The 25,000-nt window shown below is 44.8% G+C and overlaps 1 protein-coding gene and 1 long non-coding RNA gene across 3 annotated transcripts in view; one reads left to right on the top strand and one right to left on the bottom strand.

Moving 5' to 3' along the window:
• The first annotated feature begins 5,512 nt into the window (after positions 1-5,512).
• The window catches only part of LOC127361270 (uncharacterized), a 51,087-nt gene continuing 31,599 nt past the window's right edge, over positions 5,513-25,000 (top strand). Inside the window, exons 1-7 of one of the 2 annotated variants that reach the window (XM_051395766.1) lie at positions 5,513-5,729; positions 11,632-14,253; positions 15,015-15,123; positions 16,939-17,213; positions 17,295-17,566; positions 19,458-19,695; positions 19,797-20,056. In XM_051395766.1, coding sequence (XP_051251726.1) covers positions 11,800-14,253; positions 15,015-15,123; positions 16,939-17,213; positions 17,295-17,566; positions 19,458-19,695; positions 19,797-20,056 — 3,608 coding nt within the window. In that variant the 5' untranslated portion in view covers positions 5,513-5,729; positions 11,632-11,799. The remainder of the gene's footprint in view (positions 5,730-11,631; positions 14,254-15,014; positions 15,124-16,938; positions 17,214-17,294; positions 17,567-19,457; positions 19,696-19,796; positions 20,057-25,000) is intronic. The other variant, XM_051395767.1, reaches the window with a different exon arrangement.
• The window catches only part of LOC127361289 (uncharacterized), a 1,796-nt gene continuing 630 nt past the window's right edge, over positions 23,835-25,000 (bottom strand). The window contains exons 4-10 of the long non-coding RNA XR_007884164.1: positions 24,970-24,990; positions 24,781-24,863; positions 24,597-24,699; positions 24,328-24,388; positions 24,161-24,264; positions 23,953-24,076; positions 23,835-23,911 (exon numbers count right to left, since the gene is read on the bottom strand). This is a non-coding gene — a long non-coding RNA (uncharacterized LOC127361289). The remainder of the gene's footprint in view (positions 23,912-23,952; positions 24,077-24,160; positions 24,265-24,327; positions 24,389-24,596; positions 24,700-24,780; positions 24,864-24,969; positions 24,991-25,000) is intronic.

Here is a 25,000-nt window from a genome sequence, read left to right on the forward strand (position 1 = left end):
GAGCGTGAAATGTCGTTAAACTACTTTTTTGTGTTTCTCCTACGCGCTTTGTCTGATTTGCACAAAAGTTTTCACCTAGCACCTGGGGACCGCCCTGGCAAAAAGAGTAATTCAAACATTTTTGAAATTTAAAAAAATAAGAACGCTATAAAATTCTAACTTCCTGTACATTTTTCGTCAAAAAAGGAAGTGGACCATTTCTCCACATTGGTATGTCCGATTGACACCAAACTTGGGTCCATAGTTCCACATGTCTTCCTTAGGCATTGTGCATAATTTCAGGCCATTGCCACTAGGTGGCGCTCTTTAAAATGAAGAAGTTTATATCTCTGTAATGGCGAGTGTGATTTAAATGAAACTTGGTACGATGCTTCCCCATGGCTCCCTGAGGCTCACCTAAAAAGGAGAAAAAATCATGCCACTAGGTGGCGCTCTAGTGGCAGTGTAAATCACTGTGCGGAGACCGTAATAGTTATGAATATGAAATTCACAGGGCACGTGTAGAGTGGTGCCTGAAGCTCACATACCAAAAATCATGTTTGTCGTGTTTGTAGCGCCCCCTACAGGATAAAAAGACAGCAGCCCCGGCGGCACGTTTCACCGATATGTACGAAACTCGGTAGGCACGTGAAACATGCCGGGACGTACAAAAAAGCCTCTTGGACCCATACCCGAAACCCCACAGGAAGTCAGCCATTTTGATTTTGATTTTCACTTTCAGCAAAGTTTTCGTGTTGTATTTGAATGAACTCCTCCTGGGGAATTTATCGGACCTGCTTCAAAATTTGTGAGTCCTAATTAAAAGTTGTGCTATTTGTGCATGTACGTTGAAGGGCGTGTCCGTGGCGTGCCCTCAAAGTTGGCCATAGTGTTGTGGTTCGCACGTGTTACGACGGCACGCCCCGAGTTGCGTGGAGTGCGAGGTCCCGCTCAACGCTGCTTGCAGCTTTAATTTTAATTGTATTTTTATGTGACAAACAGCAAAAATTTACATTTAGGTGGATTGTTGAGAATTATTTGGATGCATAATTGGGCCAATGCTGATTAATAAACTGATTAATAAACTGTACAGCATTTAAAAGGTGATATAAGGTGATATGTTTTAATAATAATATAAATTCAACTTGAGTCAGACAAACTGGAATTATTAAAAATATTGCACACATTTAATTTATCATTTTAAAGTGATTATTGATTTTTGGACTGTTAACAAAACAATAATTATATCAAGGAAATATTTGTTAAGTTGATTGAAAATGTATTTTTCTTTTATTTGTAACCTAATTTTGATTCTTTATGAATAATTTATTATTTAAATAATATTTGACCAAATGTTCACAGATTATTGTTTGTTGATGATGATAAAGAATTATTGATAATATTTTCAGAATGTAGATCTAAACAATATTCAGTTCCCAGAATGCAACAATATGTGAATGCATCTTTAAATACTGTCTGACTTCCTGTCTGTGGCTCTTTGGTTCCTACTGAAGCTTTAAAAACAGTTAATGTTTCAAAGATTCATTTAGTTCCTAAGACAGCTTCTTGCTGTAGATTTAATCAATCAAACAGGAGGAATTGTGTTTGTTTAATTAAAGTTTTAGAGAAAGCAGCGATTGCCGATACGACTGCTGACATAATGAGTTATTTATTGACAAATCTCTTTATTGATTTTCCATTATGAATACAAAAATACATTGAATGTAATGAACACCAGGATTGTTTGAGGATAAGAGGATATGAATCAGCATCCAGTAAGACTTAAACTCTGTAAATAAGCTCTGATTGAATAAAGGTGACGAGCACAAACAGAAGTATAGATCTTTAGGAGACAATCTATTGTCGAGGTCAACTTCCTGTTGTTGTTTATAGGACAAAACGGGAGCAAGAGACTGAATGAAACCATACAGGAGATAACACCTTTTCATAATATTAACCTCTAAGAAGATTAAAAGGCACAGGGATTTCTGACTAGAGGTGAGAGGATGGAGACGGGTTGTAGACCAGAAGGTCTCCTCAACTGACTTCAGCTTTATGCAGGCAGAGGCTGGAGGAAGAGATGAGGACAGAAGAGCTGAGAGGCAGGTAGATGATGAAGATGTTTCTAATCCAAGCAGGAAGCTCGTAGTGACCCTGAAACAAATGAAGAAGACCAGTAACAAATCTGAAAGTTAGGGAGCAGTAAAGCCATCAGAGGCTTTACTGATTCTAGCGGATAAACAAGATGATGTGTATCGGTTAGCCTAAAAAATGATCTGGGTGTAAAGATTGGGATACTTTGAAATCGTGGACTCCTCGCGGACTCCTCGTTGACTCCTGATTGACTCCTCGGACTCCTCCGGACTCCTCGCGGACTCCTCGCGTTGACTCCTCGTTGACTCCTCGCGGACTCCTCGTTGACTCCTCGCGGACTCCTCGCGGACTCCTCGCTGACTCCTCGCGGACTCCTCGCTGACTCCTGCTGCCTCGCGGCCCTCTACTCGATTGACGTGACTCCTCGCGGACTCCTCGCGGACTCCTCGCGGACTCCTCGTTGACTCCTCGCGGACTCCTCGTTGACTCCTGATTGACTCCTCGCGGACTCCTCGTGGACTCCTCGTTGACTCCTCGTGGACTCCATCGTAGCTTGTATCACCTCTGTGACGGAGTGTCGGCGTTGTGAGCTCACGCTGGGCTCGATTTGAAGCCTCCAGACTCCTCACATTGTTGGGCCGGATCAGCAGACGGGTCCGGGCCTAGGTGGAGTCGTGATAACACAGTTGGGTTTGGGAGCGGGCGTAACGAGGGATCTCCTCTTTCAGTAGCGGTGGATCATCAGCCGGGGTCGCCGGTTGGGCTGCAGGGTCACGGAGCGGCGCGTTCTCTCGGGAGCGGGATTACTTTCCTTCACCCAAAAACAGTTGTGAAGACGAAGACATGAACTCTGAGGGCCGTATCAAAGTGTTCCTCCTTCTTCGTCCAGCTTCAGTCCTAAAGAGCAGTCTGTTGTCTCCTGAGTGTTTCTGCTGTACGTTTCAATATCAGCAATCTGAGTCGTAACCTAATGACCGAAACTCAGTAACAAGTCCAGCTCCACTGGTTGCAATAACACACTGATACCATTCAGTCTTATGGAGAAATGAGTCGACTCTTCACTTACTTCATTATATTATGAGTTTCTGGTCTCTAGACCAAACAGACCATAAAGCAGGGTATGCTTTAGGGCGGGGCTACCTTGTGATTGACAGCTCATTCTCAGTGAGTCCGTCCAGCTCAATGCACCAAACTCAGAACAAACTGTGAAACAGTGCTGATCAGATATGGATCCAGATTCTGTTTTTGACTATTTCTCTCCTCAAATCTGTTCACAAACACATTTTACTGTCATGGCGACTCTGAATCATGAAGCAGGAGGATTTATTTATTTATTTATGAACTGAACTGATGCATAAATGTTTATGTGGTTCAAACGATCACATGAGCTGTTGTGCAGATTAAGAAGACTTTACTACAGTTTTACTCTCACTGTCACATTGCACCTACGATAACATCGCTGTGTGTGTGTGTGTGTGTGTGTGTGTGTGTGTGTGTGTGTGTGTGTGTGTGTGTGTGTGTGTGTGTGTGTGTGTGTGTGTGTGTGTTTGTGCTGCAGTTTGATCTCATCTTCTTCTGTCCTCTCAGCCATCCTGTGTGACTCCGCCTCCAGTAACTGAGGTAGTGCAACACACACACACACACACACACACACACACACACACACACTGTAACACACACACACACACACACACACACACAGCCCGTATGGATGTGTGAGAGGCGCTTGCTTCAGCATGCAGACTGTCTGATGTTTGTTGTTCAGCTGTAAATATTCTGCACAGTGTGACTGAAGACTGTAATTCCTCTGGGTGTGTGTGTGTGTGTGTGTGTGTGTGTGTGTGTGTGTGTGTGTTACAGTGTGTGTGTGTGTGTGTGTGTGTGTGTGTGTGTGTGTGTGTGTTACAGTGTGTGTGTCTGTGTGTGTGTGTGTGTGCGTGTTACAGTGTGTGTCTGTTTTTTTTTTTTTGTGTGTTGTGTGTGTGTGTTTGTGTTACAGTGTCTGTGTGTGTCTGTGTGTGTGTGTGTTACAGTGTGTGTGTGTGTCTGTGTTACAGTGTGTGTGTGTGTGTGTGTGTGTGTGTGTGTGTGTGTGTGGTAAAGGACCACACAGACATTTTTGGACTTCATATGACCGATGAACAATCATTTCTGCTGATAGTAGATTTTTCAGATACATTTCACATTGTTATATATGATATTAGTTTATGCGTGCTGCGATATGGATGATTTAATGTTCGATAGCTAACTGACATCACTATTGTAAACAACAACAACAACATCAAACAGACTTTGGTTTTCATGCAACATAAATCGGATTGTTTATTATTATTTTATTATTATTATTATTATTATTATTATTATGGGCTGTGATTTGGTAGTCAGTTCCATTTATAATAATATAAATGTCCCATTAATATCGGCCAATAATTGATCTGCTCTGACTTTTATAAACATATATTTATAGTTATTGTTGTTGTTGTGAACGGCTGTGAAGGGTATTCAGTTGGAGACCACCATAATACTGTAGGTTCATTAGTGACAGTAGACCCACAAACGAGGGCGGATACAAACTTTCAGCACTCGGACTGAAGCAACTCTAACAACTGCGAGGACGATAAACCCGACGATTTATCGGACCGATTTCCATCCATCAGAGGAACGAATGGAAATATCAACCTTCACCTGCAGGGGTCAGTGAACTCACCACAGACAGTGTCCCACTGTTATTACAGACAGTGAACTAACCACAGACATTGTCCCACTGTTATTACAGACAGTGAACTAACCACAGACACTGTCCCACTGTTATTACAGACAGTGAACTCATCACAGACACTGTCCCACTGTTATTACAGACAGTGAACTAACCACAGACACTGTCCCACTGTTATTACAGACAGTGAACTCATCACAGACACTGTCCCACTGTTATTACAGACAGTGAACTAACCACAGACATTGTCCCACTGTTATTACAGACAGTGAACTAACCACAGACACACTGACCTACAACTGTACTATAGTGCATTGTGACATCACTGTTGTGGGCGTCGTCAACAGAGTATTGTTCAGTCTGTATCTGTACTGTAATCCTGCTCCAGTGACCCGATATTAGACAGGTCTAACCCGGTCAGCTCAACCTCTGACCTGCCCAACCCCTCATTTACAACCCCCCTCTTCCCCCATATACACCCCCACCCCCCCCACCAATAAGCTCTGTGCTGCCATCTGTCAGAGCTGCTCATCATTGGCTGCAGGAGCCTCTGATGCCAGCGGAGGACGGGATTGGCTGGCGGGCTGCCTAGAAGAAGGCGGGGACGTCAGCTGATTGATAGAGATCGAAAGCGGAGGAGGAGGGGTGAGGATGAGGAAGAGGAGGGGTGAGGAGGAGGAAGAGGAGGAGCCGGAGGAGGAGGAGGAGGGGGAGGAGGAGGAGGAAGCTGAGTCGAGCCTGTAAATCCACGATGAGCCGGCTCTGCTGCGGACAACAAGTGTCGAGAGAGAGAGACGGGGAGAGGGCGAGGGAGGATAAAACGAGGTTACTCTATAACAGAGAGAGGGAGTGACGGGACGACGGAGAGAGAGAGAGGGAGCGGGAAAGGAGGTTACCACGGCAACACAAGGGACGTCGCTGCAGCGGTGAAGACACACAGGTAAGGTTACAGCTGCTATGTGTGTGTCGGCACATGTGTGTGCCCCGTGTGGTTTTATAAGTGTGTTTGTGTGTGTGTGTGTGTTGGTGGATTGAGCAGTGCATGCTGGGAGGAGGGGGAGGAGGGTGAGGGGGGAATCCTATTAGCAGAGTCCAGGAAAAGTAGGGCTAACAGTGGTGTTATCAGTGTGACACACACTCTCTCTACCTGCAGAGTGAATCAGCTGCTGCTCCTCTCAGCTTGTAAATAAAGTTAGTTCAGAGTTGAATCAGGTGCAGAGAGTCCGTCTGCAGCTTCACTAATAATTCAGTTACGTGGCTGCGACTGTAAACTGAGAGCAGAGTTCAACGTCTGATTACACCAACGCGTTCTGTCTGCTTCTAACCAGGATCCATCAGAGCTGAAACCATCAGTGTCTGTCCTCTCAGGGTCCCCACGGTCCTGTGTCTGTCCTCTCAGGGTCCCCACGGTCCTGTGTCTGTCCTCTCAGGGTCCCCACTGTCCTGTGTCTGTCCTCCTCTTGATCATTAATAAGCTGTATGTGTTTGGATGTGAGAGTTCCCTCACGTCCTGGAAAACCTGGAAATTGATGAAAACAACCGAATATATATGTAAATAATCTCTGTTGTTGTTGAATATTCACTCATTATCACTGGGATTATGTAACCCTGGGTGTGTATACGCTGTTGGGAGTATCAGCAGGTTAGCTTTTATACCTTTTATTCCTTGCAGCCTCAGAATAACCTGCTCACAGATTAAAATCACTGGATTGGTTAATGGAGTCTGGTGTCTCACAGTAGAGCTGGAACCAAATGGATTCTGGCCGTCTGTGATCAGTTTAATTAACAGATAAAGGGCTAAACAACAACGTCATTAATTACTTTCAATTTACTTTGAATAATTATTTGTTTACTTGTTTTATTTGAATGATTCTTAAAAGTTGAATATTGAACAAAGATGCACAAATGAAAGGAAACTGAAATATATTTGTTAAATCAACTAAAAGAAAACAGAAAAGACTGGATGTGAAAGAGAAAGAAGAGAAACAAAATAATACCAACACTATTTAAAAAAAAGGAAATAAAGAATTATATAAGAGCTAAATCCTTTGATTGAAGATAAACTGCAAAAGGAAAAAAAAAAAAAATATTAAAAAAAAAAAAAAAAAAAAAAAAAAAAAAAAAAAAAAAAAAAATGGCAAAACGTCTACTGATGAAGTCGGTGATTATTATTATATTAATATTATAATATTATAATAATATTAATATAATATTATTATAATCAGTGAGTATTAATCAACAATAATCCAACATTGAATCAAAAGACAACAATATAAAAGAACGTCAGTACGTTGATGTCACATGAACACATCCTCTGATTGGCTGCAGTTTATAAGTGTTTTGACTTTCAGTGTAAAAGTAGTTTCATTTACTCCTCTTCCTTTTACTCATTTCCTACATTTCCAGACACCCCTGGACATCCCTAGAGAAGGTTCTAGGTTCTAAGAGTTGTTTGGTTCAGCAGGCTGCAGATCAGTTTGAACTGAGACCAGGTAACAACCGGCAGTGCCTGTGAGCAAGGCAGCGTGTCCGACCTGCCGACTGGAAGTTTCACTACGAACCGTCAGTGTTGTTCTCGGTGTGAACAGGAAGTGTTTGTGTCCCAGTAAATCCTGCTGTCAGAAATCTGATCCACACAGGAAGGTAAGGATTGTTGCAACACGGACCTTTTCTCTCGTAACACAGGAAGTCTCTTACTGCTGCCCCTGAAGACGGTCCTCGTCCACTAGTCGTTGAACGTTTCTGATATTACTGTATTGATTAGAACCTGTTAAACAGAAACAGCAGTAATGATTGTGAATCAGAACAGGCAGGAACACAGTGTAACATCAGAGTCTGGTTGTTCAATAACTTCCAACTTCACTGAAACTGATCAGACTGATCGATACGATGGATGATGGATAACGTTAACAGTTACTGTCTTATTAACTGGCTACATCTGGCTCCTCTTTTCTTTCCTCTCCCTGTCGCTGCCTGAACCCGCCGGCTCTTCATCCCCAGAGTCAGAGTCCTGGTCGGAGCCGCTGGACATCAGCCGGCCTCCGTCCGTTCCCCCCTGCTCCGGTTCTGTGGCTCATTCGGGACCTGCTCCCCGTCAGTATTCCCTGCTAGGTCTCTCTGCTGCTACACTAGCAGTGTTTAAACTCCCCCTGTCCTTCCAGCTCCCAGTCCGGGTACAGACAGCTAATAGCACCGCTAACTAGCTAATAGCGGTAGGAGACTTCCTGTGTTACAAGAGAAAAGGTCTGTGTTGCAACAATCCTCTGATACTTTGGTCCCGGGGACGAGGAGCAGCTCCTGAACGCAGTTTAAAGTTGGTTTGGTTTTCTCTGAGACTGTCAGACTGATGGAAAGTGTCACTGAGACTCTGAACAGATTGACTGTCCACTGTTAGCAGCACTACATAATCCATAATTTGGTTCCCCTAAAACAGACCTGACGTGATAAATTTAAGAGGATGAAGATGTGAGGGTTGACGAGTTGAGTAAGAACAGACCTGTGAATTTGCTTTGCTTGGTCTTGACCTGCTCGTGAATATTCCTTTTACACAAATGTTTCTTCTAAATAAAAACACACATTTGAGAAATATTGATGTCATTAATATTAAGAATCTGGGACAGATGAAATGTGACTCTGATCGGGTTTCGTTTAACACCCGAACAGAGAAATAATAAGCAATGGTATGAAGTTATGATGTTGCAGAGCTGCTGTTCATGTGACTGAAGCACTGCTGGGATTTAATTAGCTTCACACACACACACACACACACACACACACACACACACACACTCTCTCATTACAGTGGAATCTGTACTGTCCTTGAAATTGCCCTTGAATTTACATCTGGGGTATTATTATTCAGACAGAGGGCAGTTCAGTGTCTGTGGGGATCAAACCTGTGATATTTTGTTTTTTTAATGTTTCTGTTCTTCCTCTATATAATCATCGATGTGAATGACTGAAGCTCTCTGTTCTCAGTTTACAGTTCACTCTTTAAATGTATTTTATTGAAGGACTTTTAAAGCAACGTCACAATGTGATTTACAGTAAAACAATATTTATGTAGAAACACATTATCAGAAGCACTGTAGATATACTACAGTGAAAAAATAGTCTATTAATCGATCACTTGGCAACTATCAAATTAATCACCAACTCTTTCAACAATTGTTTTGAATCCATTTCTGATAATCTGCATCGGCCGCCGTCTGCACTCGCGAGGCCGATTAAACAAAAAATGTCTGCAGACAATCTTCAAATTATGGACCAATCATCTAATTGATTAATTGAGAAAATGATTGACAGATGTAAACAGAAGTAAAGTCCTGCATTCAAAATAAATCAATCAAATATCATCATCAAAATTAAAAAGCACTCATTGTGCAGAATGGCCCAGTTCAGAATCAGGTATATTACTGGATTATGATTATTGATGCATTCATGTGTTCATTGCTTTAATGTGGCTGCTGGTGAAGGTGGAGCTCATTTTAATGACTTTATAAACTATTTGTATTCATAATCTAAATCTGCAAAGTAACTAAAGATGTGGAGTAAAAGTATAAAGTAGCTTAAATAGAAATACTCAAGTAGTGGATATGTTTCTCAAAACTGTACTTGAAGGTCCAGAGTGTAACACTGTGAGGAGGATCTATTGTCAGAAATATTATACTCATAGGTATGTTTTCATTAGTGTATAATCTCCTGAATATACCTTTTTAGAATGAGACGTTTCATCTACAGAGGGAGCAGGTTGCAGTCGTTGTGTTAAAGCAACTAAAAAGCAGCCATACCATTAAACAAGTCGGCTAACACCTGGTAGAAAAGTGAGAGTTAGGACAGCTACGGTGGGAGAGTTTGTTCAAGTTTTGGGAAGTCAGGATGCTTGTGTAATACACTTCTTAAGTGAGAATGTAGGAACACTGACTTAGGAACTGTTCATCTGTAATGGCTTTCATTACTTTCATTACCATGGTTACCAAACATCTGCAAGTTTTATGTAATATGGCCCCTGGACCCTATCTTATCTTCAACACCCTAACTCATTAACTGTGTGTGTGTGTTGGATTTCCTCGGGTGTTTTCATGTGACTTCACACTCTCCTCATGATCTAAACCGCTGACCTCCGTCTGAAGAAGACAGCTGCAGATTTACCACAAAGGAAAAGATAGTAATAAGAATAAGAATAAACAGTGAAACAACCATAGAAACTGTAGGCAGACAACATACAACAAAGAGCAGAACAAGTATAAAGTAGAACACAGTAAATGGAGAACATTATAATTTAAAACTCAAGTTTAACTTCAACCCTTTACTTCAGCAAAATATAAAATGAAGAAAAAGCGTTTGAGTGTATGAAGTGTTTGTGTCGGTGTTACCTCAGACAGCTCGTACTGTGGCTGTTCTCACCTGAACTCCAAGCTGCTTTTCCTCATCTATTAATAGACAAATCAAACTCACATGTGACAATTGGCGTCTGATGCCGCCATGTTGGAGGATGCCCAAAGACATGAATGGACCTGTAATTACCTTTGACCTTTTCAGAGGATAAGGACACACTATGAGGACTCTTAAAGGCTGAGACAGTCACAGACCTTTCACTAGACATTAATTTAATGCTTAGTTAGTTTAAAATCTGTCTTAGGAAACTTCAGTGCTCACTGAGCTGATATCTCCTGGAGCGATGAACAGCTTTCTTTCAAAAAGAATTAATTCAGTTGGTGTTTTGATTATGATGGAGAGGAACATTGTCTAACATGTTGATCCAAAGTTTCCCACAGGAGTTCAAACAACAGCGCCCTACAATCTCCTGAAAGAAAACTAAAACATCTTTAAGGACCCATAGAACTCCCCCATGGGCCACCAGAACCTTCTAAAGTACTCCAGATTATCCTCAGTGACAGTGTCAAGACCCATAGAACCTCCTAAATGATCAAAATACTCAGTGACCCCTAGAACATCTCAAAGCACTCTAGGACATCTTTAAGGACTACTACAACATCCCAAATCAAACATCCTTACAGGATCACTTAAAGAACCTTCAGTGACTTCAACTTAAAAGATTCCCTCCTATTTCCCTGCTTTAACACTACAAATGTGGCAGTGCATAGTGTTTGACTTGCCTTCTGCCTCTGATTAATAAAACATAAGAGGTCTTTGGTTTCTGATTGTAGCAGTGAACCACGTTTGTCTGAGGACACTTGTTGACCTACATAGGAAACTGTTGAAGGGTTAAGGGTCAAACTTGATCATCAGCCACAGGCTTTATGGCTAGTAGGGTGGGGAAAAGAAACCTTTAGTTGCACTAACAAAAGAATGATATTTATTGTTGTCACTTTATAAGGTCTTAAGAGACCTGTTTAAATTGTATTATGAATAACTACTGGTAATATCTGGAACCATTTTAGTAGGACTCCTTTCCTTTAATGTTAACAGTTACTGATTCTTCAACTGACTGAAAAGATTAACTGGGCCCAAAGGAAAAGGGTTTAACCGTGTTTTAGAGCCTTTACCCTCAACCTGTACCTTATTAGCCACAGCAGTTTCTTTATTTCACATGTAAAGACCTGCAACACAAACCTGTCTGTGTTTGAATGTATGTTTGTGGGGAGAAAGAATAACCCACTGAAGGACTTTAGGAGTGCCTGAAGATTTTTCAGCAATCTTTTCTCCAACTCCACTGTACTGTAAATTATCTTGCTTTGTTTTGTTTTTGATAATTGGAAGATTGTGTGTCGGGTGTTGTGAGATCTGGAAGAAAGTTAGGTTCAGAACAAACAAGTCTAGACTATGAATATTAAATTGTGTAACATTAACTTTGTCTCTATCTCTTCTTCTTGATGCAGGTTGAAGTGATGATGAGCTGATGGAGGACAGACCTGGTAGTCCAGTTCCTCTTCTGACCCTCATCAAAGAGTTTGGCACTTTACTGGGTACCAGGAGGTCAAAGGGATTCTTCGCTCAAATAGTGAAGGTCCCCTGAAAAAGGAAAATAAGGACATTTAGGTGCCAACATGTCACAGGCAGGTAAAGTCCTCCATCTGTACGTTGAGGTGAGGTCTGTTGCTGAGGAGGAAGGGAAGGTGCCTGGAAGAAGAGATGATGGGACCGGTCACCTGATGCTTCAGTGCCCAGATGTCCTCCCTCACTCCCAGCGAAGCTCCACCTGCTCCAGCCCCAACCGCAGTCCGGACCTTTCTCCAGTCTCTCAGCACCGAACTGGGGTTGGAAGCCACAGCTTATCCCCCTCAAAGTCCTCCTCTAGGCACTCAGTTAGCTTCCAACTCCAAAACCCTGATGCTACAGGGTCACCCACCCAGATCCACCAGAAGGATGTGTTGTATGACAGTTTTGGTCAAATACTCCAAGTCCTAGCGCCTGGAACAACCAGTTCAGGCCAGCATGGCTCACTTGGACACACCCGTTCCTCTGACATGGATCCCTACCGGGGAAGAGTGCCTATCTCCCCAACTTTCAGATCCTCTGGAAGGCTGAATGTACCCTCCACACCCACCAGCAACCGCAGGTCCTATGAGATCCCAGGGATTGGGAATGAGGAGGGGAAGACATCTGTGGTGACCTTTGGCTACATAGAGAAAGCTAACGTTCACAGCATGGGGGGGCGCCGTATGTCTGCATGCCATAGTGAGTTGGACAATCCCCTTAACAGAATGGAGGGACATCTGATGCCTGCTCATCTCCGGAAGAGGTTGAGTGATCCAGTGTGGTACAATGGTCAGCCAGGACATAGCGATCCTCACCCTCATCCCTACCCGTCTCACAATCAGTCCCCACAGGGCTCGCCTTACATGCAGAGGGCTGTCATGGACACAGTTGCCAGAGATGCCACCTACAGGGCCTTGGAGGAGTTTGGTTCCCAAGAACTCAGGCGCAGATTTACTGGTCACACCCCAGAGAATTGCAGCCCGACCCTTCCACGGCACTATCAGTACCCTCGCTGCCGGTCCTGGGCGGGGTCACCTGTCCTGCCCCGCAGCACCCGCACCCTCCCATCCAAGGCCCAACTTCTGGAGCTAGACAGGGGAGTCTGCCGTGGTTCAGTGAATGGACTTCCTAGAAGTCCTGCCTCTGACCACCTGTGTGGCCACACTGGGTATTCCTCCCACTCAGTGGCTCCAACCTCAACTCTTCGTTCTCATGGCCTGCCCCAAAGCCAACAGAGGCCATGGGTGGGGGACGAGAGCCCCAGGTTGTCCAGCAAATTCCACCCACCTTTACCTGCGGGGAGACCCACAGACATCCAGCATGAGATCCCAAATGGCATATTCCCCACCAGCAACCATTCCAGGACTGGCTACCACCCTAGTAGGAACCCCCAACACAGTGCTAACTATAGTGCTAACATCACCAAAACCAGTCCTAATGCTATGGATAGTATACAAATCAGTGCTAATGATAACTCCAACTTATCCAGCAAGACTCAATACAAATCATCACGCTGCAGTAGCAGAGCCAGTGAGGCAGCCAGCCCTACCAATGGCAGGAGAAGTGTCTCCCCATCCTCAAATGCTGAAATCGCTTGTAAGTTAGCTGTAGAGGCTGCCAAACTGTCAAGCATCTTTGCAGACAGACGATCTCCCTCTCCAACACCTTCTCAAGCTGAATCTCTGAGGTCGGAGAGTCCCAAGATAGGAGGGTCGTTCCTGAGAGAATCCCAACCTTATGCCACACTTCATGGGCAAAGCTCCCCTGAGGCTTTTCAGGCCGACAAGCAAAACCACGTATGGAAAACAGACAAAGCAATACCTCAAACCAGAGCAGGACGTGTCTCACCTCTCTTACCCCAGAAAGGCCTGTCTTCACCAGCATCCCCAGCCTTGCCAGCTAGGTTGCACCATGCAGCAACCTCTCTATCACCAGTCTTGGATCCACGGCAACAACAGGGTTCATCAGACACTAAGGAGATGTCTATCCTGCACCGCTATCAGCCGCCACAGTACACTGGAGACCGCAAATCACCTGGCATGGAGCTAAGGCAGTATGATCATCTCTTTGATAGATCACCTAGGGACAGCCCTGAACTCTCTAAGAGACTTCTCTCCAGCCAAAACACAGAAGCATTGCCCGTGAGCTGGACCTCCAGGCACCACGAGTGGAGGGAGGCTGGAACGATCCAGCATAGGGACGAACTCTGTGAGGAAAATTACAGACAGTCAGACTCTAGAGTTTACACTCCAAGCAAAGAGGAGTTTCACAAGAAGGTCGGAGGAGACAAAGAAATAAAGATGTCAGTGCAGGGTTACCAGATGCCAGTTACAAGCGTGTCCAAGGATCAGAGAGAGGAGATTCAAGATCACAGTGGAGGTGCAGGGACATCATCTCAAAGCTCCAGTGGTGTAACGGGCAGCATGGGAGACAGTTCCCAGCTGGATAGAAACGACAGTCTGTCCCCTGAAACCTCGAGCCAGTCCAGCCACGATACAGCAGACACCGGCTCAGGGATGCAGGTCGGCTGGGTGGGAGGGTGATGAGGGCTTGGTAGTATGTAAAAGGATCTGTGTGCGTGAGGAAGTAATCAGATTAAGTGTGTTTGTGTATGTTTTGGATGGTCTGCAGAGTTGAATGATGAGTCTCCCCATTATCTCATTACATATTGTCACATTTACCTCAATAACAATAAATCTCTAACAGAAAGTTCTTCTCCACCAGTGAGTTAGTTTCTGTTCCTCAGTGTATTTTCTGATGGCCAGTTTCTATAATCAGTCTTTCCAAGAAGTTGAACTGGACGGTAAAATACTAACGCCTCATCATTGTAACAAATATTTAAAAAAAACAAGTAACTTGTTAGCAAAGAGACCTCCTGTGAAGCTTCAGCAGCACTTCTGTGTCTGAGACTAATAACTAACTAATATTTTATTAAAACATTACAGCAACATAAACTATTTCTCTTCAATGTGAATGATTTTTTTTTTTTTTTTTGGTAAATTAGTAATTGGAACTAATAAAGTCCACATGAAATGAAAAATGCTCTTGCCCCTGCCTCAACTCTCCTAATGTAGCTGCCGTTAGCTAACTGCTAATGTAGCTGCCGTTAGCATCATAGTTGATGATATGATGCTGAAGTTTTGAATGCTGTTAAGGCACCGGTTTACAGTCTGGTCACCTTGCATTCCTGAATAACTCTTTCTGATACCCTAAAATAGATACAATAAATAGTAATAAGTAAGTTTTGTATACTGTAGATAATTTCTTCTTCCTCCTCATGCAGTCGGATGGCGGCTCAGTGACGACTCCGTCCTCGCGATCGCAGAAGATCGCCCAAGCCAAGTGGGAGTTCCTGTTTGGAGGGCAGACGAAGGAGAGTCGCTGCAGTAAAGGTAAAATGTGTTCTCATGTTTTTACTTTATTTTTTACATTTTGGTACTGACATACAATACGGCGGCTCGGTGGTTGGCACTGTCGCCTCATAGCGAGAAGGTCCTGGGTTTGAATCCCGGCTGGTTCAAACTCTATTGATTTTCCTCCGGTTGTTCCGGTTCCCCACTGATCCAAGTACGTATGATGGGTCAGATGCAGAGAATGAATTTCCCAACAGGGATTAATAAAAGAGAATTTAAATAGAAAAAAGAAACATTTGGAGCTGAAGGAGAATAGAAACAAAGTCCCAATTATTAAATTCAGTCATATCTTGACGGTCGACTGTCGATGGCGTCGTATCCCCTTTGTGCCTGCGTCAGTGTTGTGGTTGTCTGCCAGAAGCTGTCATACATTGACTGTTGATCCAGTCTGAAGCCACATTTTTACCATCCACTGTTTAGATCTTGGTGCTTTTTAACTCTAGATTTGAACCGGATGAAGGATTTTAGTCATCGGACGTCTGGATCTTAATTTATCAGAGAAACAAGCTGAGCTAACGTTAGCAGCAGCTCGGCTCGCAGCCCCTCCAGGACGTCCTTTGTCTGTCCAACAGCGTGGGAGAAAGGACTAATCATAATAATAATTGGCTAATACTGTTTGTGTTATTACTGTTTGGTATGGAAGCTAATTTCTACCAGAAAAAATTAAATTAAAACTTGATGATGATACTTAGCCTCAAAATAAGTCCAGTCCAGTGAGGCAGTGATTTTTAAGGTGGAACTGCTTTATTCAGTGTTTATTCAGACCTCTGTGGATAACTGGGCTCCCAGTAGAAACCTCCTGAACCATGAACACTGAAGGAATCCTAACCTACAGTTTCACACACTGTCCGTCGCAGCAGACGGTGTTCAGACGGTGTTCAGACGATTAAGACATCTTCCACCTTCCTGCAGGTTAAAGGGCCATTCTGTCTTTTGTATTGTTTCTCCTCTCAGTGAAGTAAACAAGCAGCTTCGGGAGCTTCGTCTAAGCCAATTAGTTGAAGCTTAACATCAGCTAGAACAGGTCTTACAGTGTGCGGCTCTACTCATGAGTATTACTACACACCACTACTCACTTCCTGTTCTTTATTTAGCCTCTTTTTCCAACTTATAAATCTGTGTGAAGAGACTTTTTCTAAAGAACTAATCGAAGGTTATCTAATGAGTAATGTTGATTGCTGGTTGCTGATTTTTAAAGACTGATATGTGATTATTTAAAAACCAGATAAGGATATATTAATCCTGAAAGGCTATCAGACAGAATTTTAATCAATAAGTAATAGTGTAATTATTTTTCTTTAACCTCCCGTCGTCGTTAAGAAAGCATTTTTATATTTTTCCATCACCTCCAATAAGCTGCCAGAAAAATAGTTTATTGGTCTACTACTCTTTCTGTCAACTTACTAATCAATTAATTGACAAGTAAGTTACCTACCTGCAACGCGCTCTAACAGCTCTAACAAAGAAAATAAACTTCTGAACACCTTCTTCAAATGTTTCCCTCGTTGAAGAGAAGTACACCTTCTCATTTCAAGTTCCTGTCTTATCCTGAACTAAGAGCTTAAAACTAATCTTCAAACACTCTTCAAACATACTGGTTGTAAGTAGTTGAGCCTTTACGGTTACAAAGCCATGATGTTTTAAAGTGAAATCGATTGATCGCTGCGTCTCCACTCTGCTGGTGGTTTCTTCCGATATTGGTCGTAACTATGGAACACGTTCACCTGTAGAACCTCGTGGAACCCCTGTTGAGATGGTCTGTAGCTTTCTAACCTGCTTTCGGTTCTCTGGCAGACTTTCTGTCCACGACGCCTCCGACCAGCAGCTCGCCCAGCCCCACCCCTCCCTCCTCCCTCCATCTCAAACCGACCAATCAGAGGAGGGGGCGGGATAGCAAGGGTCAGAAGTTGCCGCATCACGAGGTGCGGCAGATCGAGGTGGAACTGGTGACCCACGACCCCCGAGGCTCCACCCCCAAGACCGGCATCATCCGCCAGACCATCAAATACTCTGAGACGGATCTGGACGCTGTGCCGCTGCGGTGCTACCGGGAGACCGACCTGGACGAGGTGACGTCACCTGCACTATCTCACCTGGAGCTGGAGCGTCTCAATGTTCACGTTTGATAAATGTCGGTTGTTGTCTTGCAGGTGATGCGGGCGGAGGCCGAGGCGGCCGAGGAGGCGGATTCGGCCTTCGGGAGCAACCGCAGCGTCCTGGGAAACTCCAGCTTCAGCCCCGCCGACACCTCCCCAAAACCCCGAATAGGTGGGGGGAAGGAGGACCAGGAGGAAGAGGAGGATGAAGAGGAGGAGGAGGGGGAAGGAGTGGTGAGCTGGGCCAGTGTCCGGATGCTGGGAGATAGACAGAGACAGAGAGCCACCAAGGAGGAGGACGAGGTGTTCAGTCTGCTGCTGAAGGGGTGAGGCGACTGAAGTCAAACTAAAGGAACTACAGATGATAATGCTGCTGTTACACACTGGCCTACAACTCCAGCCTGTGATTGTTGTTTTTGGCTATATTTCTTTACATTTAGTCACACAGCTGTTAGCAGCTCCTGTTAGCAGCTCCCGGTTAGCAGTGGTCCCATTCATGTACAGACAACTATCACTCGTTTACTTTGATGACTGAAGAACACCTAAAAACACGATGATTCTCACCCAGTTCTGTTTCTTCCTGCTATGATTTCTAAATGGATTTATTGATTATTCTGAATGTATATCAGATATAATGATATCCTCACAAAGTCACCCTGAATCTTAACACGTGTTTACTGATTATGACAATTTAATAAGTAAATTACCAACAACAGTCTTTCTTTCTAACTTAATCAGACTCCAACTGCTCCAAGTTGACAAGTGTGAAAAAGCTCCCTGCACCAAACTCCCTTTAAGAAATATCACATATTAACAATTCGTAACAACACGTAACTCTAGAAACAAGAGCTAAAGGCCGTCATATGTCCACAGTCTGACTGTCAATACAGGATCAATATCATCCATAAAGATACAGTGTATACTGATCAATAGTGTATACTGATCAATATCATCCATAAAGATACAGTGTATACTGATCAATAGTGTATTCTGATCAATATCATCCATAAAGATACAGTGTATTCTGATTCAATTCAATTCAATTTTATATTGTATAGCGCCAATTCATAACAGAAGTTATCTCAGGTACACTTTTCAAATAGAGCAGGTCTAGACCGAACTCATTCATAACATTAATTACAGAGACCCAACAGTACCACCATGAGCAAGACCTTGGAGACAAGGGCAAGGAAAACTGCCTGTTAAAAGGCAGAAACCTAGGACAGATCCTCCGGCTCTCGGTGGGTGGTCGTCTGTCTCGACCAGTTGGGGTGAGAGAGAGAGAGAGAGAGAGAGAGAGAGAGAGAGAGAGAGAGAGAGCGACAGACAGACAGACAGGTGCACAGCAACAACAGTATTGGCAATGGCAGTCAAGCAGGACCATGGCAGGAGGCTCCACCAGGATCCATGAGAACCTGCGAGATGAGAAAGCACAAGAACTCCGGGGAAGAAGTGAAGTTAGTAACATGCATTAAAGGGACATGAATGAGTGCAGCAAGAGAGAGGAAGAGAGTAGCTCAGTGCACCATGGGAAATCCCCGATAGTCTAGGCCTATAGCAGCATAACTAAGGGATGGTTCAGGACTCACCTGATCCAGCCCTAATCTATAAGCTTTATCAAAGAGGAACGTCTTAAGCCTCTCTTGAATGTGGTGAGGGTGTCTGCCTCCCGAACCACAACTGGAAGCTGGTTCCATAGGAGAAGAGTTAGTAACTGAAGGCTCTGGCTCCTGTTCTACTTTTAGAGACTATAGGAACCACAAGTAGCCCAGCATTCAGAGAACGTAGTGTTCTAGTGGGGTAATAGGGTACTATGAGCTCTTTAAGATATGAAGGGGCCTGACCATGAAGAGCTTTATAGGTGAGGAGGAGGATTTTAAATTCAATTCTACATTTTATAGGGAGCCAATGCAGAGTAGCTAGATCAATAATCAATAACGATACAGTGTATTCTGATCAATAGTGTATACTGATCAATATCATCCATAAAGATACAGTGTTTTCTGATCAATAATCAATAACGATACAGTGTATTCTGATCAATAGTGTATACTGATCAATATCATCCATAAAGATACAGTGTATTCTGATCAATATCATCAATAAAGATACAGTGTATTCTGATCAATAATCAATAACGATACAGTGTATACTGATCAATAATCAATAACGATACAGTGTATACTGATCAATATCATCCATTTATTGACCTTTCAGGCCGTTGGAGGTGTCGTCAAACACACACGACGGCCTCAAGTCTCCGATCTCCATCGACAGCCCTCGCCGTCCCTCCGACAGCAACCTCGACTCCTTTAGCCGCCATTTTGAAAGCATCATGGAGTCTCACCGGGCCAAAGGCACCTCATACAGCAGCCTGGACAGCGTCGACCTTCTGACCTCCGGATCCACGTCTGTGTTCACCTTCGACCTGCCCACCCTCACCCCGGAGATCCAGGTACACAACAAGATAATCTTCCTCAGTCGTTATCTGGTAACATGTGAAAGCTGAGACAGTGACACTGATGCGTTTGTGTGTTTGTGTGTTTGTGTGTTCAGAGTCAGATCTGCGAGAGCGCCAAGCAGATCATCGAGCTGAGTTTTGCCCCGTTGGCCCACCCGGACCCGTCCGCCCCCTCGGAGACGTCCCGCTCCGAAATCACCCTCAGTGCCTCGGGGGCGGGGCTCCGAGGCGGCTCCAAAGACGACTCCGGACCTCCGGTTCGATCCCGGTCGCAGAAGGAGTCGTGGCGTCGCCCCGTCCCCAAAGACGGGTTCCGTAAGGCGAGCTCGGCCCCGTCGCTCCACAGCAGCCCCAGGTGAGTCAGAGCTGAAGGTACAAATGTTCTGGTTCCTGCTCCTCTTCATCTGGGTTTTCTTTTCTGACCCTTTAAAGCTGAGTCAGGTTAACACACACAGTCCTGCTGGTTCTGTACATACTTACAGTCTCAGAGTGAGTCTCAGTCGGAGCTCTTTTCATCAGGTATCAGAGGATTCAGCAAGAACTGAGTCTCTGTCCTCAGAGTGAAAGTTATTACGATTATTTTTGGTCTTTTATTGTTTATTAGCAGCTGCAGAGTGACAGGAAGGAGGCAGCTGATTAGGACAGATTATTAGAGTTTCCATCCTGGAAAACCTGGAAATGTAGAGGCTAGTTTTCTAGTCATGGAAACACCTGGAAAATGACCAAATGTCCTGAAATTTGATTGTATTTTAGCCCCTGATTCCGATTGCATAAAGCTGGGTGTGTATTGGGTTTGAATCTCCACTGTTGGTGGGATGAACGGCGTGCTGTGACGCTTTAAAGCAGGTTAACTCGAGAGCGAGCTGACCACCACTGTGAGCTAGTGCTGTCCTGGAAATGTCCTGGAAATGATTTCTTAAAGAGAGGAAACCCTGGAAGTCTGTCTTTACAAAACTTTATTAAAAATGTTTTATAGATGCAGTCAAATATCAGGACTGAAACCTGCTGCAGTGACACAGATCAGCCACACAGGGGCGCTAGAGTGTCATAATGTGCTTACAGTTAATGTCCACTGTATGTGTGTGTGTGTGTGTGTGTGTGTGTGTGTGTGTGTGAGTGTGTGTGTGTGTGAGGTCATTTTGTCTGTTAGTCACCACTTCAAAAGCTTTTATATGGTTAAGACATTTTTTTAAAGTGAGAATTCTTTTGTTTGTTGGGACATTTGTTTGTGTGTGTGTGTGTGTGTGTGTGTGTGTGTGTGTGTGTGTGTGTGTGTGTGTGTGTGTGTGTGTGTGTGGACATTACGCCCAAGACTGTGAGACAACACATGATTTTAATTATAGAGCGTCTGATGTGTAGCTGAACACACACACTCACTCACACACACACACACACACACACACACACCACACACACTCAGACACACACACACACACACACACACACACACACACACACACACACACACACACACACACACACACACACACAGTGTGTAGGTGGGTAAAGACGGCGACACTGAGCGACCTTGTTTTCCCTCCATGTATTTAAGCTGTTTCTGGTCTTTATGAGAACAAACTTTTAGCTGTTTTTAGGCGACTGTGTGATAACGGAGCCCGTTGGAGACGATAAAAACCAACACACAGTTTAATTAGACGACGAGAGAAGATTTCTGCATTGTTGAGAAGTTTTTCTGCAGATATTTTTAACTGCAGTTTCTGTGGCTGTCAGCATGTTTATGTGCAGAGAGAATTTTATGAGCTTTAACTCAGAAAACTTCCAGCCTTAGTGAGGAGGGTGTGGTTTTAATTATGTGTGCTTTAAGGCTAAAGGCGGCCAGGAGGGCGGGAAACACGTCTGTTAATCTCTCTGAATGGATCCATCAGAACATCTGTTATTTTAAACATCTGATTTTCACCTTTTATTAAACGAATGCTTCCCACCGACACAGAGTGCGACATCACTCTGGTGTCATACCTGGCGCTTCCTGTCTGTCGGCCAATCAAACCTGGCACCCGGCCAGTCCGTGGCTGTGGTAACCACGGCAACGGCAGATTAACTTCCTGGAGCGTGAGATGTGTCAGGCTTTTAAAAATAGACAAAGAGAGAAGTTGTGTTAAGGTTCGGCACCTGGTTCTGACCAGCTGGAGCGGGTTCTTCAGGTCGGTACCGCAGCAGAACCATTAATGGGTCATAAAGAGGAGACTGTTGAATCAAAGCTGCCATATGTTTCTATAATAATCAGATTATTGATCAGTGTATTGATCAGTGTATTGATCAGTGTATTGATCAGTGTATTGATCAGTGAACAGGTTGTAGTGGAGCTTTGTCCCTCTGCTGTCTGTGGACTGATCTCTATGTGTCTCTATGTAGGATGAGGGTCAAAGGTTGTGACCTTTATGCTCCCTACAGTGCCAACAGTGGGCAACACAGAGTCCAACACAGAGTCCAACACAGAGTCCACAACACAGAGTCCACCACAGAGTCCACCACAGAGTCCAACACAGAGTCCACCACAGAGTCCACCACACAGAGTCCACCACAGAGTCCACCACACAGAGTCCACCACACAGAGTCCACCACACAGAGTCCACCACACAGAGTCCACAACACAGAGTCCACAAACAGAGTCCACCACGAGTCCCCACAGAGTCCCCACGGTCCACAACACAGAGTCCACCACGGTCCCCGAGTCCCCACAGAGTCCACAACACAGAGTCCACAACACAGAGTCCACAACACAGAGTCCACAACACAGAGTCCACAACACAGAGTCCACAACACAGAGTCACACCAAAGTCACAGAGTCCACCACAGAGTCCACCACAGAGTCCACCACACAGAGTCCACCACACAGAGTCCACCACACAGAGTCCACCACACAGAGTCCACACACAGAGTCCACCACACAGAGTCCACCACACAGAGTCCACAACACAGAGTCCACAACACAGAGTCCAACACAGAGTCCACAACACAGAGTCCACAACACAGAGTCCACCACACAGAGTCCACCACACAGAGTCCACCACACAGAGTCCACAACACAGAGTCCACAACACAGAGTCCACAACACAGAGTCCACAACACAGAGTCCACCACACAGAGTCCACCACACAGAGTCCAAAGCCAAGCTAACATTAATGCTAAGCTAGTGGAACATATTGTGTAATTGTGTTGACGTTAGCTTGGTTGCTAACACGGATCAATTGACAGACGTTGTTGATGTTAGCCAACAATAAATGATGCTAACAGTACAAAGCTAACGATAGCTTTCTGCTAGCCAAGAGTGATGTGAGGGAGGGGCATCCAGCTAGCTAACTGTAGCTAAGCTAACTGGGGTTGTCCCGCTGGCTGTGTCTTGGTGTTGCATTGTGGGTCTGGTGTTGCATTGTGGGTCTGGTGTTGGCTGATGGCTGATGTGTAAACGGCGAGCTAGTTATTAGCATGGAGCTATAGGATCATTACAGATAGAAACGTTATTCTAAATATGACTGTCAGTTATTTTACAGCGTTCAGTGTTTGTCTCTGACGTCCAGGATGATGCAACATCTGGTTTTAATGTAGTTAAACCTGATTAAATATAATAAGTATTAAATCTCAACATAGCTTAGCTTTAGCATTAGTTCTTCTAACACAGGATCATAGACGGTGAGTGGCGGCTCTTTAGTTCCCGGACTCAGGACGACCTCAGTCACCACATCTCTCCGTGATCACTTTTGGTTCCACATCCTCTCCAGCTCGCCGTTTACCAAACCACCGAACCCGTACCGCGCCGGCTGAGTGTCAGTCTGCTTTTAGATGTGCGGCGCTGCAGCAGTGAGATGGAGGGTTGAGCTGCTCTGCTATTACAGACACTGTAAAGTCTGTGTTTAACAACGAGACGCCATCTTATTATTCACTCCACGTCTTTATGTCAGCTCGCCTCAGGAAACCTTTGTTTAAAGCTGCAGAGAGAGAAACATTCACAGTTCCTTCATCAGTGGAGAATCTTTCCTACGGAGGACCGCAGCTGCCAAAATTATATAACATCAGTAACATAAATATTCACACACAACCTCCGTTAGCAGCAGCTAGTAGCAGTTAGTTAGAACATCGCCTGTAGTATAAACAGCTGTTTCTATCTGTCTGTTGGTGGCTCCCACAGGAGAGCCTTCAGTTACACATCAGAAACAAACATCACAATAAGAAACCTTCAGAGCCTCCTCACCTTCTGTCTGTCCCTCCTCATCTTCTGTCTGTCCTCCTCACCTTCTGTCTGTCCTCCTCACCTTCTGTCTGTCCCTCCTCACCTTCTGTCTGTCCCTCCTCACCTTCTGTCTGTCCCTCCTCACCTTCTGTCTGTCCTCCTCACCTTCTGTCTGTCCCTCCTCATCTTCTGTCTGTCCCTCCTCACCTTCTGTCTGTCCCTCCTCACCTTCTGTCTGTCCATCCTCACCTTCTGTCTGTCCCTCCTCACCTTCTGTCTGTCCCTCCTCACCTTCTGTCTGTCCCTCCTCACCTTCTGTCTGTCCCTCCTCACCTTCTGTCTGTCCTCCTCACCTTCTGTCTGTCCCTCCTCACCTTCTGTCTGTCCCTCCTCACCTTCTGTCTGTCCCTCCTCATCTTCTGTCTGTCCCTCCTCACCTTCTGTCTGTCCTCCTCACCTTCTGTCTGTCCTCCTCACCTTCTGTCTGTCCCTCCTCATCTTCTGTCTGTCCTCCTCACCTTCTGTCTGTCCCTCCTCACCTTCTGTCTGTCCCTCCTCACCTTCTGTCTGTCCATCCTCACTCTTCTGTCTGTCCTCCTCATCTTCTGTCTGTCCCTCCTCACCTTCTGTCTGTCCCTCCTCACCTTCTGTCTGTCCATCCTCATCTTCTGTCTGTCCTCCTCATCTTCTGTCTGTCCCTCCTCACCTTCTGTCTGTCCTCCTCACCTTCTGTCTGTCCCTCCTCATCTTCTGTCTGTCCCTCCTCATCTTCTGTCTGTCCTCCTCACCTTCTGTCTGTCCCTCCTCACCTTCTGTCTGTCCCTCCTCATCTTCTGTCTGTCCCTCCTCACCTTCTGTCTGTCCCCTATCCTCTGTCTGTCCCTCCTCACCTTCTGTCTGTCCCTCCTCACCTTCTGTCTGTCCCTCCTCACCTTCTGTCTGTCCTCCTCACCTTCTGTCTGTCCCTCCTCACCTTCTGTTCTGTCTTCCCTCCTCACCTTCTGTCTGTCCCTCCTCACCTTCTGTCTGTCCTCCTCATCTTCTGTCTGTCCCCTCATCTTCTGTCTGTCCCTCCTCACCTTCTGTCTGTCCCTCCTCATCTTCTGTCTG

The sequence above is a fragment of the Dicentrarchus labrax genome, unplaced genomic scaffold (genome assembly GCF_905237075.1).
Source record: "Dicentrarchus labrax unplaced genomic scaffold, dlabrax2021, whole genome shotgun sequence".
In the NCBI taxonomy this organism is placed as follows: domain Eukaryota; kingdom Metazoa; phylum Chordata; class Actinopteri; family Moronidae; genus Dicentrarchus; species Dicentrarchus labrax.